The sequence below is a fragment of the Silene latifolia genome, chromosome X (genome assembly GCF_048544455.1).
Source record: "Silene latifolia isolate original U9 population chromosome X, ASM4854445v1, whole genome shotgun sequence".
Lineage (NCBI taxonomy): Eukaryota > Viridiplantae > Streptophyta > Magnoliopsida > Caryophyllales > Caryophyllaceae > Silene > Silene latifolia.
The window spans coordinates 334,843,838-334,860,100 of record NC_133537.1 but is presented as its reverse complement, the minus strand read 5'-3'; the positions used below and the strand labels follow the sequence as shown (position 1 = coordinate 334,860,100).

The following is a 16,263-nucleotide window of genomic DNA, read 5'->3' as shown; positions in this document are numbered from 1 at the left end:
CGCCCAAATTGAGTGGGACATTAAGATTCAGTATCCAACAAGACCCCAAGACCCAGAAGGCTAGGATGACAATTGGAGGAATAAAATTCTATAGAAACCATAAGATTACAGTTCATAATGACAAATACACAGATTAAATCGATCAAAAGAAATTAAAGCATATATGAAACTCAAGCATAATCCTATATTGAACCTATAAGCACGAGATGGTCTTGCTTAAGACCGTTTTAACTTCAACCTCTCACTACCTCTTTTGATTTTGACCTCAATTTTAATCGGGGCAAAAGTTATCTTAAGTTAGCCGATCTTAAACAAGAAATGGTGTAAACGCAACTACGTCGATAAAACCCTAACACGACAGAAGAATGATAGATAAATCATCGATAAAAGAGCAATGAAGATGAAGATATTAATAACAAGAAGTAGAAGGGGGAATACGAACCATGTGATTTTATTGAGCTTACGTTTCTCAGTTGATCGACTAATATCATCGTTACTATCTCGTTTTGGACATCGATTTCCAGAAATTTCAGCATCATAATCGCTCGATTCACGGTGATCAACACTCTTGACAACTTCCATTGTATAGTAATCCTAATTTCAAGAAATCCCCAATTTGATCAGTTTATCCTTTCTTTTTTGTGTGGGAGATCGGGGGAAATTGTTGGTCTGATCTATACAAGGGCAATAAACCTATTAAATTTCAAACGGGAAGGGTTGATTATAGCGGTTAAAACTTGGGTGAAACTTCAAAGGGTGTCACGTTCGTTCAAGTCTCACCAAAAGCAATCATCTTATGGCCTAGAGCTATGGGTAAGGGTGTTAATGAGACGAGACAGCTCGCGAGCTACTCGAGATCGGCTTAGGCTCACCCGGCTCGAGAGCTTAACGAGTCAAGCCGAGCAAAGACTGGCTCTACTCAAAAAACTCGCGAGCGGCTCAAACTTGTGTGATTACATAAGATATTGCTCATATTTTGTAAAAATATTTTATCGTGATTATCTTTTTGTATCACATATATTAAATGTCTCGCTGATATCTCTATAATTTATTTTCTATTTGATATACTAATCAGTATATGTAAATGACCATATTAAAACATCTTTGAGCTTTTGGTACAAAATCAATTTGAAAATCAATTTGAGGTTCATTTTTGTTAACATGGTGGGCTCATTTCATAGTCAATATTAGTCCTGTATGCGTTAGTAGATATAAATTTGATGATAATTGTGGGCCATTTGATTAGTGGGTTAATGGATTTTGGTAAAATTGTGTTTGGTATGAGGCGAGTATTTAGGCGGGAAATTAAAAAAGATATTTATGGTTTGTATTTTATTATTTATATGGGTTTGCTTGGATTGAGGGTGAAAAGAAGGGATTGAATATGCGAGTAATAGGTAAGGTGCATTTTTCATGTTTGGCATGAGAGTAATTATTTACCTCCTGAATTTATTACCCTCATAGAAAGGTAATACATTACCGACCCTCCGGGTAATGATTAAGGGAGTAAAATATCTACTTAGTAATCATTACCCTTATGCCAAACCCATCATCAATGAACTCATTACCCAGGTAATTAACTTCCCCGGTAATTATCACCCAATTAAAATTTACCCCCGAATTATTTCATGGATTCCAGGCAAGGCCTACAAATAAGAAATTGGTCACTTTTATCAATGCAAGTAGAATGTAGCCCGGTAAAAGTGACAAATTTATAAGAAATAGTGAACTCTCTAATGCATACCCTTTAATCCTTTGTTAATGTTTAAACAATGTCAACCTACTCATAATCAAATTTCATTCGTATAAATTGCATTAACTAATAAAATTTTTTGAAGGAGATCGTAGATAGTCTCTAAATAAGTTATTGATATAACATTGTACTCATTTATTCGTTTTCATGAGCATTATATAATTATATTGTTAATCATGACTTGAAACGACTCTTTAACTTTGTATATATTATCATTTTATTTCTAACCATGTATTCACCTGTTTATCGGACGTGGTACTGTTTTTTATTATAATTATAAAATAAGCTCATAATAAATTTATTGTGAGACCTTCGCTAAAGACATTTACCCAATGCTTCTCAAATCCAATTTGTTAGTTGTTAGATTATTCAATTTACTCATGCAAGAAAAGGAGAGATGCTATAATAACATGATAATCGTAGGTCGTCAACAAAACATTAAGTTCATAGTAAAAAAAATTAATCAAGGAAATACTATGACAATTGTTATTGTTTTATTAATTAGTATAGATAGTTAGATTGAAAGTTATGAACACTTTAATATGACTGACCACTTTAACAAATAGTTATTTACCGGTTTAAAAATGTAAAAGGAATGATTTTGAGACCAATGATTATCTAAATTGCATGATTAAACAATATTGTCTAATCGAGTAAAAACATGATGCTTGAAAATTTTAAATTCATGCCAAACAATTGTATATGCTATATAGGATATAAAATTTATTTTAAAAACAACCACAAAAGTATAAAACTAATTATGATATTATGAATACCTTAGAATATAGAGAAGCTAGTAAAAATAACAATAAAATATGATGGTATAAATCTTATACTAACAACATAAAAGAAGTTTTATATATTGGTCTATTTAATTAGTGGGCCTATTTTTAAGGAATCCTAAAATCTATGTGAAATGTGAAAGTGAGGTTTTGGAGGGAAAAAAAATATGTTGTGGTTGTTGTTTTATTACTTTATATAGAATATAGATAGATACAGATAGATATATAGATAAATTACACGAGCTAACTCTTCTAAACATAAGCTAACAAACACCACATAATATGGATGATACATAAGACTAGCAAAGGAAGAGGACTTTGACTAACAATATACAAGAGGATAGGAGGAAGAATAGGAGTTACGTATGACTAGAATTAGTAGCTTCTTGAGTGCTCAATGTGGACACTTTAAAGACGAGATTAATATCCTTAATACGTTCCCGCAAGAATAAGGCCAATCTTGGAAGTAAGTAGGTTGAACCGTGACCTTGACAAGGGTTTAGTATGAGTGTCAGCGATTTATCGTCACCATTAACATGTTGAATACGAATAGTACCTAACTGAACTTGTTCCCGAACAAAATGAAAACTTAATGCGAGATGCTTCATACGAGAATGGAAAATAGGATTAGCGGAATAGTTAGTAGCACCTAGGTTGTCACAAAAACAACTAGGGCAGACAGTAAGGAAATTCCTAGTTCAGTGAACAACAATTTTAACCATAGGAGCTCAGATGTAGTATCGGCAATACCTTTAAATTCCGCTTCAGTGGAGGACCTGGACAAAGCTCGCGTCGTTGTTTTTTGCTTGACCAGGAGATAGGATTCTGACCAATAAAGATGACATACCCGGTGGTAGAAATAGAGTCATGACGATCACCACCCAAATCAGCGTCACAAAATGCGTGGAGATTAAATGGAGTATGCTTGAGCTCAGATGTAGTATCGGCAATACCTCTAAATTCCGCTTCAAGAAACGAAGCAGCCTTTTTAGAGCGGACCAGTGCAACGATGTTGGATGGCTGGTGAGGCGGAGGGTTGGGGTGGCATCATCAATACCAAGCATAATCCTAACAGTCAATTTTATGGGGTGGCTGGTGAGACGGAGGGTTGGGGTGGCTGGTGGGAATCGTGGGTTCATTTTTTGGATTTCTTGGGTTTTGATTAATACTTTGTCCTGTCTCTTTAATTTGTGTGAGAAATGAAAGGGTAATGTCGGAAAAAAATGAGGGAAAATAAGTAGAATTTATTAGTATTTTGTACTCCCTTCCTGATCATTTGTTTGTCTATTCTATTTTGGGTGTCTCAATCAATTATTTGCCTTTCTATTTTAGGAATGTCTTTGATAGGCAATTGAATTCCTCCACACTCAATTTGATCCACTTGTCATCTAGTAATTGGTTTCCTCCTCTTTTCTTGGTCTTTTTTGCTAAAACCAAAGAAAAACAAATAACCGAATAGAGGGAGTATGTTGGAGTTAGCATGTCCCTTTTTTTTCTCTCTCCGGGGAATCTCACCCTAATTTTATTTTCCGTAGTAAAAGTTAGCTTCATAATATCCAATTCTGATTCCAAGCCAATTTTAAATTAAAGAGTAGCGCCCAATAAATAACCTAAAAAATAACATGATGTTACAAATTTCTCTTTTTTTTAAAAAAAAAAAAATTCTTCCACTTTTCCTTTTTGAGCGATTTATTTAATTTTTTCCACCTTCTCATCTTAATATTACTTCTCTATTATCAAGGGTCCACCTACTTAATCTTATCTTCACTATTGTATAATTTACTCCTTTCGTTATTTTTTATTTGTCATTTTATAAAATTTCACAAGAACTAGGAATTATTGGAAGAAGTTCCATTAATAAGTAAGCGAAATAAATAATATTTGGAAATAGTAAAAGAAACTATTTAAACCAATCGAATAACTTAAAACATCATTTTCCTTAATAATTTTTGTTTTGGGAACTGTAAAAATCATGTAATACCTAGAAAACTATAAAACTGTAAAGAAAAAGAAATTATTGATCTTTTCTAAAAACGACAAATAAACTAAAACAGAGTGAGTATTATATTCCTTAAGAAACACGTCATTTTCAAAGTAGACGATATCAATTAAATCTACCTAGTATAAAAGCTAGGTTTTTTCGTGACTTCTCATTGGTTGTTGAATTTAGGGATATATTTTGCATGTGGACCCCGCCATGATTTATATGACAATTAATTAGTCTCTCTCCTCAAATCAATCCCCCACATTCACTTTCAGTTATTTAATTTCTCCCATTCCCCTTTTCAGAATTTCACTATGCATATATTAAAATGTTTTAATTTACATCAATCATAAACTAAAACATAGTACATGCATAAAAAAACATATTTTTATGTGCTAAACAACAAGATAAAAAATGAAATAGATCTGTAAAATTACTAAATGAACATAACTAAAAATATTTAAAAATTTAAAAAATCATTAAGTCGATGAGATTTAGTACGAAAAACAGAATATGAAATTTTTTGGCTTCAATTACTATTGTGAACAAATTCAATTTCGTAATTTTATGTTTTTTTTTAAAAAAAAGACAATTATCATCATATCCAATTGATTAGCTACAAAAAAAAGAAATTAAAAAATATTAGAATTTCAATTATTTATTATAAAAATAAATAAAAAAAATTAAAAATAATAATGAGATTAAATCTATGAAATGCACTACAAACCCAAAAATTGATAATTTATTTCAAATATAGATATTGTATGAAGTATCCAGATTTAGGTAAATCTACAATTTATGAAAATGCATTTTTATATTGTATTAGAGGTAGATACAGTACAATGGAAACAAATTTACAAAATACCCAAAAAAATATTTACAGTCACTTCAAAATATTGAACGACAATAAAAATAAATAAATTTGAAATTACCGATATAAAATTTATAAAAATTGAAAAAAATATATACACTTTAAAATACATGCAAGCGAATATAAAAGAAATTCAATATAAGTTTTGGAGCATGCATACAAGAATTTCTTCTAATTGTTTTCTTTAATAATTAACTTCAAACTTCAATTCTGATCTTATAGTTTTAAATAGAATTGTTAATTTAGTCTATCGAAAAGCTTTTTTATGCATTAAATGAGAAAAGATGAGAAAGGTTGTTTAAGTTGAGTAATATGAGGGATAAAATATTAAATGATCTGAGGATGTAGAGAGAGTTTTTATTGCAAAAACCAAAAAAAAGGATGTAGAGAGTTTAGGGGAAAAAAAAGAACAAGATGGGGAGATGAGGTGAGATGGAGTCATGAAGGAGTTGAGGCGGCCTAAGTGTGAGCTTATAGGTTAGGAATCTCCTAGATAAGTAATATTGTTGGTCCATATTTTAATTTCGGTTTATCTGGTTTGCTTGTGCTTTATACCTTTTGCATTTTTTGTTTTACCGTAGTGGACAATAATGTCGTGTAGACCTGTCAAACGGGTCGGTGCTCGAGTCGGGCCTTACAGGTCGGGTTATACGTGTCTTGGGTCGGATTATGGTCAGAATACGGATCAGATAAAAGATTATGACGTCTTTTATTTTACCATTTTCCAGCCGAAAAACATTTTTTAAAATTAAATTATATTTAATATTAATAATATTATATTCATTATTTTAATAATTATTTTATTATTTAATGATATAAAATTGACGTTTAAATAAATTTTTTAATTAAAAATATAAAAATAATATACTATATTTTATATTTATTATTTCGAATATAAAATAAAAATATTAATATTTTAATAATATTCTTCATTTATTTTTGACCCATCGGGTCGAACGGGTTGGGTCGATTTTCGACCTTAGAATAACAGGTCATTTCGGATTCAGGGTCATTTTGGGTCGTGGGTCAAGATTTACGGGTGTTTGACCCTAAAAAAATCGGGTCATATTTGAACAGGTCTAGTATTGTCGTTTATTTTCATGTTCGTCCATGTTAAAATATATTCACCAAAATCGCATTTGTGGCTCCGGAGCCCACTGCCATTGACATTCCTCCCCTTCTTTGCATTTTCTATGTTTACGGTATATATGTACATTATTTTCTTCATTTCATTAATTCTTCTAATATTTCTGATTTTACTTTCAAAGCTATTTAAATTTTTCAAATGATAAATTTTATAGTACCTTATTTATTCAAGTTTTTAAATATTAAATCCAGTAAAATTCTATCCGCACGGGCATAATTATAAAATATTATTATTATTATTATTATTATTATTATTATTATTATTATTATTATTATTATTATTATTATTATTATTATTATTATTATTATTATTATTATTATTATTATTATTATTATTATTATTATTATCATATTGTGTTATTTTATTATTACATGAAATATACCCGTGCATATTTTTGCACGGGCCTAAAACTAGTGGAGGAAGTAATATTTAGTACAATTAAGAGATTATTGAAAGACACATGTTGAAAAAGTAGTAGAGTGATAAACATCGTTCATTGAAGTCCATGATTTCCGGTTTTTATATAGTATTAAATAGATTAGATCAGATTAGATTACTACATAATTGCTAATTAGCGACTAATTTACTACAAGTTGTTAAAGTTGTTTAGAAAATAGCCTTTTTCATCCGTTGTACAGTATAATATTTAATAAAAATGCAAATATACAGTACTAAATCAAAAAATGACAACTTCAAAAGCATCTTAAGAACATGTCCTATACATTACTTATATGGCGTCTTGTATAAAATAGCCTTGTGTTAGTAATGTATACATGTCTTGTATACATTACTAACACAATTATTATTATTTTTGGGTGACAAATATAAATAAGTCCATTACAATTATAACAAGCAATTAAAAAGAGTAGTAGAAATGAACTATAACAAACAAACTATTTTTTTCTATATTATTTGTAGGGGAATAAGGAGTAATGAGTCAACAAGAGGCTTCATTTTGCGAGAGTGAGTGTACATATCTTCGCCCGTATAAAGCAGCTCTATCACTCGAACTAAGTTGAGAATTCGCATCAAAACAGGCATTGAAGGTGCCTTGGGATCCAAGAAAGCTTGGTTAATATCCTTCCACGCATTTTCTACCTCAATGCTCAGCACTTCACATGCTTCCGATGCTGTCACCTTATACTCCTTCATGTAGCAATCTACTGCTGATGGTATGTGCTCTCTTTTCTTCTCCAACTACATTCAAATTAACATTTAAAATTATTATTATTAATAATAATAATAATAATAATAATAATAATAATAATAATAAGGGTTTTTCTAACGTGTACCTTTAGGGCACACATTAATAACTCATACAGTATATGGTAAGATTATCAACATATTCACATGAAATACTCAAGTAAATTCTCATTTTTATAATATTTAATGAGAATATGTTGATAATCTTACCATATATGGATTATTAATGTGTGCCCTAAGGACACACGTTAGAAAAATCCTAATAATAATAATCAAGTAAAAATATATAAACACTAACATGAACAATGAAATACCTCACGTGACACAATGTCATCCATAAATCTACAAATGCAGCATATAGAATGTTGAAGTGGAGGTTCACTAAGTAACCAAAGGAAGACATCCTTAGTTGCGACTTCTTCCATTCCAACCAATGAAACCATTGACAACATTGGATAAGCTGTGGATGGCAAGGCTACTCTCAAGTACTCTTCCATTGTTGGCACCTTTTTTTCTACAAGCCATTTTGCTTCGTCTAGATACGCTTTCACTAGCCTTTTCATCTGATCATCAAATTATCGATCTTAATTTTGACGAAATTACTGAATTTTAATATTGACAATCTTAATTAAGGTTAATTAGCGTTATCAAGTGACACTGATATTAAATACTCCCTTTTATTCACTTTAATTACAACATTAGTTGAATATATATGAGTAGTATTTTAATGAAAACTGCTGAAAATTGACATAATCCAACTTACCGCTTCTTTTGCATAGCATATTGCAAAAGACCGCCCTCTTTTGGCCATTTCTTCCTCCATTTCGCTATAAATTTCAAGAACTGCTTGATAAATTGTCTTCATATACTCCGGGAGTTCATCCATGACATGAATATCCCACCTAATTTGGAGTACTCGTAAATTTGTTATTGTTCAATATAGCTCTTATAAAACCATAGAACAATAATGTTTTTTTTTTTTAACAAAGACAATTGAATTATTATATTGTGAAATCAACGATCTCTCGTCTATAGACTCATTATTATATGGCTATGCTAAATTTTGTTCCCAAAATTACGTATTGTACCTCTCGAAAGCTTGTGTGAGACGTTCTAGCTCTTCATATGTACCATACACATCATAGGTATCATCAAGAACTGAAGCCAAAGCGATGACTTTGACAGCAAACTTACGGGCCAAGGCATATTGAGGCTCATAATAAACTCCAAGTATCCAAAAGTAACACTCAGTTATTCTATCACGAGCGTATGGCAACTTATTCTTCACATCAAGCTCTTTCCACCACCTACACGTTCAAAATCAATTAACTAATGCTAAGATATAGGTAAATAATCGTACAGATTCAGGCTTAGGTTGCAACTATCTAGAATACTAGTATTGGTGACCGGCTTCGCCCGAGCTACCTCTACTTATCATTAATTGTAAATGACATACAATACTTAGGCCCTGTTCTTTTGGACTGAAATTGTCTGAACTGAACTGAACTTAATGGAGCTAAACTGAACTGAACTGAACTGAAATAAAAATAAAAAGATAATAATAATAATAATAATAATAATAATAATAATAATAACAATAACAATAATACCAATAATAATAATAAATGTTATAATAATATTATTCATTATTATTATTAATAATAAAATATCAATATAATAATAATAATCTAATAAGTAATATAAAAAATAAAGTAGTAATATAATAATAAAAATAATAAAAATATATTAGTAATATAAATAATATTATTAATAATAATAACTAAAAAACAAATATGATAAGTATAATATAAATATTATAAATAATAATAATTAATATAAATAATAATAATAGTAATAGATGTAATATAATACTTAATTAATATAATAATAATAATAATAATAATAATAATAATAAATATGTTATTAATAATATTAATAAATATGAATATATTAATAAAATAATAAATATAATAATAATAATAATAATAATAATAATAATAATAATAATAATAATAATAATAATAATAATAATAATAATAATAAATATTAATACCTAATATTGCCATTAATCATAATAATATAATAATAAATAAATATAATAAATATAAATAGTAATATAATAAATATTAAAAATAAATTTTAATAAAATAATAACAATAGTAAATAAATTAATATAATAATAATGATAACAATAAGAATATAAAATAAGAATAATAATATTAATGTTGAAATAAAATACTCAATCAATCAATCGATCTGATCTCAATCGAATCAATCGAATCGAATCGAATTGAATCTGAATCGAGCCGAACAATCGAATCAACTTAATAGAGTAGAATCGAATCGAATGAACTTATTAGAACTGAAATTAAGTCTAAAAGAACAGGGCATTACTTTGTAATAATACAAAGCTCCTCTTGATGTTGCAATTGCAGCAAGTTGAAGTCTAACTTTGCAAACTTGAGAAGAACTTCGTTGTGAAGCTCAATTTCTTGGTAAATGGATATGTATTTTCTTGCTCCTACTCTTGTAAGACATTTTTGAACCGGCCACCGCAACGTGTGTGATACACGCGCCGCTAGAGAGGGTCTAAGAGAGGGTAACTTGAGCTCAAGGGTATTCTTAGTAAACGCTAGGGCTTTATCCAATATGAGTTCGCCTCGCAACCTGAGGTGTGTTGCTTCGTATAGGCATAACATCCCTTCTACATCCTCAGCAACGAAGTCCTTAAATCCATCTTTGTTGCCCCTAAATTTATTGAAAATACCTGCCAAGCATAGTAAGGGCCGTCTTTAAGGGTGTTCAAGTGGTGCAGCTGAACAGGGCCCCGAGATTTTTGGGGCCCCTAAATCCGCATTGCTATACTAAAGAGGCAAACAAAAGATCTAAGTCGATTTTTTGTGTTCACGGCATGGTTACCTGTTCCTTTGTGAACTCCATCGTGCAATATATAAATTATATCAACCCAAACATCCTAGGACTATTTATTTTTAATGTTTCGAAAATAATTTATCTTAATTTAAAGCATGAACTAAAGTTACAAGAATTTGAGTAAATACTAGTTAAACTTCAACATCATCTCAATCATATTCACAAAACAAAATTTAGTTTACGAAAAAGACCATTTTTAGTATAAATTGTATTTATAATTATTTCGTATTTTTAAGGGGCCGAATTTTAAATTTTCGTATCGGGTCCTCAGAATTTCACAGACGGCCCTGAGCATAGTCGTACTTCTAGTTAGAATATGATTTAGTCAAATATAGGTTCGATTGCAGGTTCAAAAGGTGCTTAGTAGACGAATCCGCGGGTCAAAAACTTTGGGACCGCAAGTAGGTAGATTCGTAGCACCGAAATGAATACGAATATGGACACGAAAACGAATGCGGACATAGACACTGAGACACATACACAAATAGAATGAACATGTGATACGGTATCATATATAATAATATAATGTAGGTCACGGGACACATTTTTAAATTTAACTACACTCCGTATATTTTGTAGTTATACAAGAATTTGTTTTGTTTATAGTCATATTACTCGTATAAATTTGTTCTCTTTTGCGCTTACCTTCAAGTCTCCAATAACATACGTGTCAGTTATTTTCATATTGATTTTTTTTCTTCATATAGCTTAATTTGCATATATTAAAAATATATAGCGATTTTCTCACTTATTTCCCTCTAAGGTGTATCCCTCCTTTTTTTCACTAAAACTTTGACCGATTATAACTCTTGGCTACCTTTATTTAACATTTAAATTTAATTTTCTATGAAATATGATTTCTCTAAATTTGGTTAACACATATATTTACAATTTCTATATTGAAATTATGATGAGAGGTAAAATTAATCAATATGAGACACGTTCACCTCTCCCGCTGTTAGGAGTCGTTTGGTTCGCTATAGGAAGATAGAATTCCCGGGAAGATTAAGGGGGTGTTTGGTTGGGGGGTATGGAATGGATTGGAATGGATATCACCGATTCAAGTGTTTGGTTGACCACTTTTGGAATGGATTTAGAAACCCAAGGGTTTCTCAATCCACCTCAATCCCTTGGAATCTCATACTCTACTCCTCCCCCAAGTTTCTAAATCCAATCCCCCCTGGATACAAAACCTAAAATTAAGAAAGAAAAAAATAACCCAAATTGCTGTTGTTCTAATCTACGTAAGTCTTCATCTTCTACTTTCATAATTTTTTTTTTTGCTTTTATAAAAAATTTGCTTGTGATTGTTCATATGTATACATGATTCGTTGCAATAATACATGTGTCTATTGCTTTAAACAATATTTACGGGTTGTATGACGACTCGTATGACAATTGCCTTAAAAAATTGTGTTGTTGTATAAGTAATATTGAAATATGCACATGATTGAATTATTTTCGCAAGATTGAATAGTAGGGTTCATTGTCTATGACCAGTTACATTCCGTCTGTTGATTGAATTACAATCCATTACAAAATTGAACCAAACAAGAGTTAAAAGGTATGGGGTTCTAACTCCATTCCACCCTGGATTCTCATCCCAATCCATTCCATTCCCACACTTTGAACCAAACAGCCCCTAAATTCATATGAACTTGAAAATCACATGAATTGTGTAAATGTTGTTTGGTTGAATGTGGGAACTTCAATTCATGTGGGAACTCCCACCTACCTAGGGGGGGCTAGGTAAGTGACTTCCTACATTATGTAGGAATTGGAGTTCCATAGGAAGTTCTACTTCCCATGAATTGGGCAACCAAACAAGACTCCATTTACCCACTTCCCATGATTTTCCAATTCCCATGATTTTAAAAGGCAACCAAACAACCCCTTAATATTATTATTTTCACTACATCCCCTGTTAATACTATTACGTTCACTACTTCTTCGGTTACTGTTGTTTGTTTTACTATTTCTGCTATTTTTACGGTTAACCCGTTAGTTTTGTCAAACTCGTATATTTAAATAAATTAATATTTTCTTAAAATCGAATTGTTAGTTAATTTTCATACTCTTTCTGTTGTTCCTACTGTTACTTTCATTATATGTGTTGTGACTATTATTACTTTCACTTCTTCCGCCGTCATTATTTTTTCTTTCACTACTCCCGCATTTATTATTGTTAATTTCACTACCCCATTGCTGCTAGTATGACTTTCACTCCCGTTGCTATATATTATTGTTGCTTTTACTACTCACATAGAAGGTTACTATCATAATAGTTGGTTATCTAGTTGTATTAGAGTTATTTATTTAAATAAATCTGAAATATTAGATTAGAATATTATTTAAGAGTAATCATTATTATTTACTAAGTAAATTACAAATCTAATGAATTATGGAATATTATATTTTTTGGAAATCTGAATTGATTTACTTATTTAATATCATAAGTGGAACCCGTTTATTTAAGGAAACTCGTCATATTCTAATATTCTCTAAATTTATACTTTTAACCAAAACTATATAATATTTACATTGAAGTCCCTTGTTCAGGTCCATCACACGACGCTAGCGATTTAAAACTATATAGTATAATTAATGTGTATAGATTTATTTAATTACATGGAAGTCCCTTGGTTTCTGGAATTAATATATAGTATTGATTAACTATTTGACCAAAAGAGGAAAACTTATACAAGGTTTCAAAACTAGTTGTCTTTTAAATAAGAAGTTGCTAAATCTTTCCAATTCGCGGTATTATACTCTATAATAAACAAACAAAATAATTTAATAACATTCTAACCTTAGCTTAGACCAACTAATTCACAATTTTGCGTATAATATCCCATGACATTAAGTTTATAGACAAATTAATTCAACTACCCATTTATCTATACACTAATAGAGTATTACTTCGTATGATATAATACTAGTGTAAATCCCGTGTATAAATGCACGATTTTTTTAGTTCGGGATGTTAGAGAGCTTAACAAATAAAGATGATAAAATTAAAGCGAATTTAAATATTTACACACTATGGATAAGAGATATTAAGTTAAAGTCGAAGAATATATATTTATTTGTAAGTTTGTACGTAGTATTAGAAGCTAAAACTCTCTGTGAATATCTTCATAGACAATGCCAATTAAAATTGCGTAAAACATTTAGCAGAGAATATATGAATTTTCATATTTATAAAATTTAGATTAAATATATTATTACAAAACGACCTATATGAAATGTTATTAATTACGTAGTAGCGATTTGTTGTACTGCAATCATGTTTTATATGTAGACTAATACATGATATAATATTGAGATCATATAAATCAGATGTAAGACTCAACTTTTAGAATAATGACAAATTGACAATTAATAGAACCAAACTCCTTACTAAAATAGTTGAGTAGAAAAACTTAGAGTAAGACTTATTCTTTTAGTTCAGGCAGATGAGAAAAAAAAATGAACTTGAAAATTAATAAAGAAAATTGAGTGAAGTCGTGAAATGTGTATTATATTGTTTTAACACAAAATTAATGATTTCAATTTATACATTTTATCAAATAATTTTCTTGAATTTTTTTTATGAATCTAATAATAGTTTTATAGTTTTTTTTATACAGGGTAATTATGTGTTAAGTCATTCTCTAATATATAATAATAACACTAATAAAAGATTTAGTAATTTATAATTTTTAGATTTATATCAGTTTTGTTTTGTTTTAATTAAATGATTACAATTCAGAGTTTAGAAAAGATTATATAATGTAATATATTATATAAAAGGAAAAAAAGGTAATGAAAGAAAGACTTATTTCCATATTTAGCAAGATTCCTTTTGCAGTAAGTGGATTATACATCTGATGTAGTATATCAGATGATATAGTTTTTGAGCATTAAGATAAAGTGTTTGAGTTTTAATTTAAAATTTTTGAGTTTTATTATAAAGTTTTTGAGTTTATTTACTCAAACTTTAATCTCAAAAAGTTACATTATAACTCAAAAAAAATTACATATAAACTAAAAAAAATTTGATTTTTGACATCATAAAACTAAAATGTAATTTATAAACTCTATAATACTCGAAAAAAATACACAAAAACTCAAAAAGTCAATAAGTATGATGTAGTACATCTAGACATGTCGAACGGGTCGGGCGGGTCGGGTCCCGGGTCGGGTCATACGGGTCGGGTCAGAATACGGTTCGGGTCAAATACGGGTCGGGTCAGATACGGGTCGGGTCATACGGGTCGGGTTAGGGTCAGAATACGGGTCAAGAAATAATTTTTAACGACTTTTTTAAATGATTTTTTTAATTTAAAAAATATTTTTTTAAAAATTAAAATATATTTAAAATTAGTATTTTAGTCATATTCATCATATACAATAATTATATTGATATAATTATTAAAATAAAGTTTTTTAATAATTATTTTATTATTAAATATTATAAAAGTTATATAAAATTGACTTTTTAGTTGAATTTTTAATTTTAAGTAATAAAAAAATAATTTTTTAACTATATTTTCAAATATAATATATAAATAATAATATTTTTAATAAAATTCATGATTTTCTCTTGACGCAACGGGTCGACTCGTTCGGGTCGGGTCTCGACCCTAAAATAACGGGTCATTTCGGGTTCAGGTCAAACGGGTCGCGGGTCGAAAAAACCGGGTTTGTAACCCTAAGAAAACGGGTCGGGTCGGGTCGGGTTTTCGGGTCAGGTCGAGTTTTAACAGGTCTAAGTACATCTGATGTACAATCCTTTTTCTCTTCCTTTTGGATAAAAACATTTGAGAATTTTTTTTTTCTTACAATATAGGAGGATGTGTGACATACCACTTGAAACATTGTAGCCATGTTGCCGTAGAAGTCGAAACAAAAGGGCTAAGGTTACTAGTTCATAATGTTGGTGATTATTCTCGTCCTTAAAATGCTCGAAAACTCGTCGCAACATATCTTGAATTTCCGTCTCAAAGTGGTACGCAATCCCCAAACGCTCAACTGCATCAATAATGCTCAACTTTTCACTAAGATGTTCAATGGTGAAGTCATCTTCATGTTTGAGCATTTTTTGCACTTTTTCTTTCAGCATTTCAGCTTCCTCAAGCCATACACGAACATTCTGTCAAAACAAAAGGACAATTATTGTTAATTTACATGAATCTGGAGCGAGTATCGTATTTAGCGAATGTACCTTATTGTCACGGACATATGTCACGAAGAAGTCCCCCCAAACTGAGGGATCGTAATTTGCGGACTGACGTTGCTGCAAATTTCCTGCACTATTGTTTGATGCCGTTGCTGCCATTTTTCTTTTCTTTTTTTTTTTGAAATTTGTTGTCAATAAGAAATTAAGAATTTTGATATTGGTGATGAGTTGAATCAAAGTTGTACGTTATTTATAGGGAGCATGCATGTCAATGTCATGATCGTGGGAAGGAGAATACGAAGGCAATTTAATACAACATGCAAAATACGACTTAAAATATACAACATGCGAAATTTGACAATCCCTCCAAATGCAGTTACAAGACTATACAACTGGATGTACAATGAACATTGTACATCCAAGGTTATTTT

General features: G+C 30.0%; 1 protein-coding gene across 1 annotated transcript; it reads right to left on the bottom strand.

The window, feature by feature from the left end:
* Positions 1 to 7,294: 7,294 nt before the first annotated feature.
* On the bottom strand, positions 7,295 to 15,991 carry LOC141620923 ((-)-germacrene D synthase-like). Its single transcript, XM_074437668.1, has 7 exons — positions 15,878 to 15,991; positions 15,520 to 15,805; positions 10,135 to 10,507; positions 8,829 to 9,047; positions 8,504 to 8,642; positions 8,055 to 8,303; positions 7,295 to 7,734 (listed from the first exon to the last, which is right to left on the bottom strand). Exons 1-7 carry the CDS (start codon positions 15,989 to 15,991, stop codon positions 7,441 to 7,443), a joined length of 1,674 nt encoding a protein of 557 aa, XP_074293769.1. The 3' UTR covers positions 7,295 to 7,440.
* Between the last annotated feature and the right edge of the window lie 272 nt (positions 15,992 to 16,263).

Bases quoted from the DNA above. Each gene is read 5' to 3' on its own strand.
- LOC141620923 (XM_074437668.1), bottom strand. From the start codon at position 15,991: ATGGCAGCAACGGCATCAAACAATAGTGCAGGAAATTTGCAGCAACGT. The intron at 9,048-10,134 runs GTAATGCCCTGT...TTGAACGTGTAG, and splicing joins GAGCTTTGTATTATTACAAA to GTGGTGGAAAGAGCTTGATG. The intron at 8,304-8,503 runs GTAAGTTGGATT...TTTGATGATCAG, and splicing joins TATGCTATGCAAAAGAAGCG to ATGAAAAGGCTAGTGAAAGC.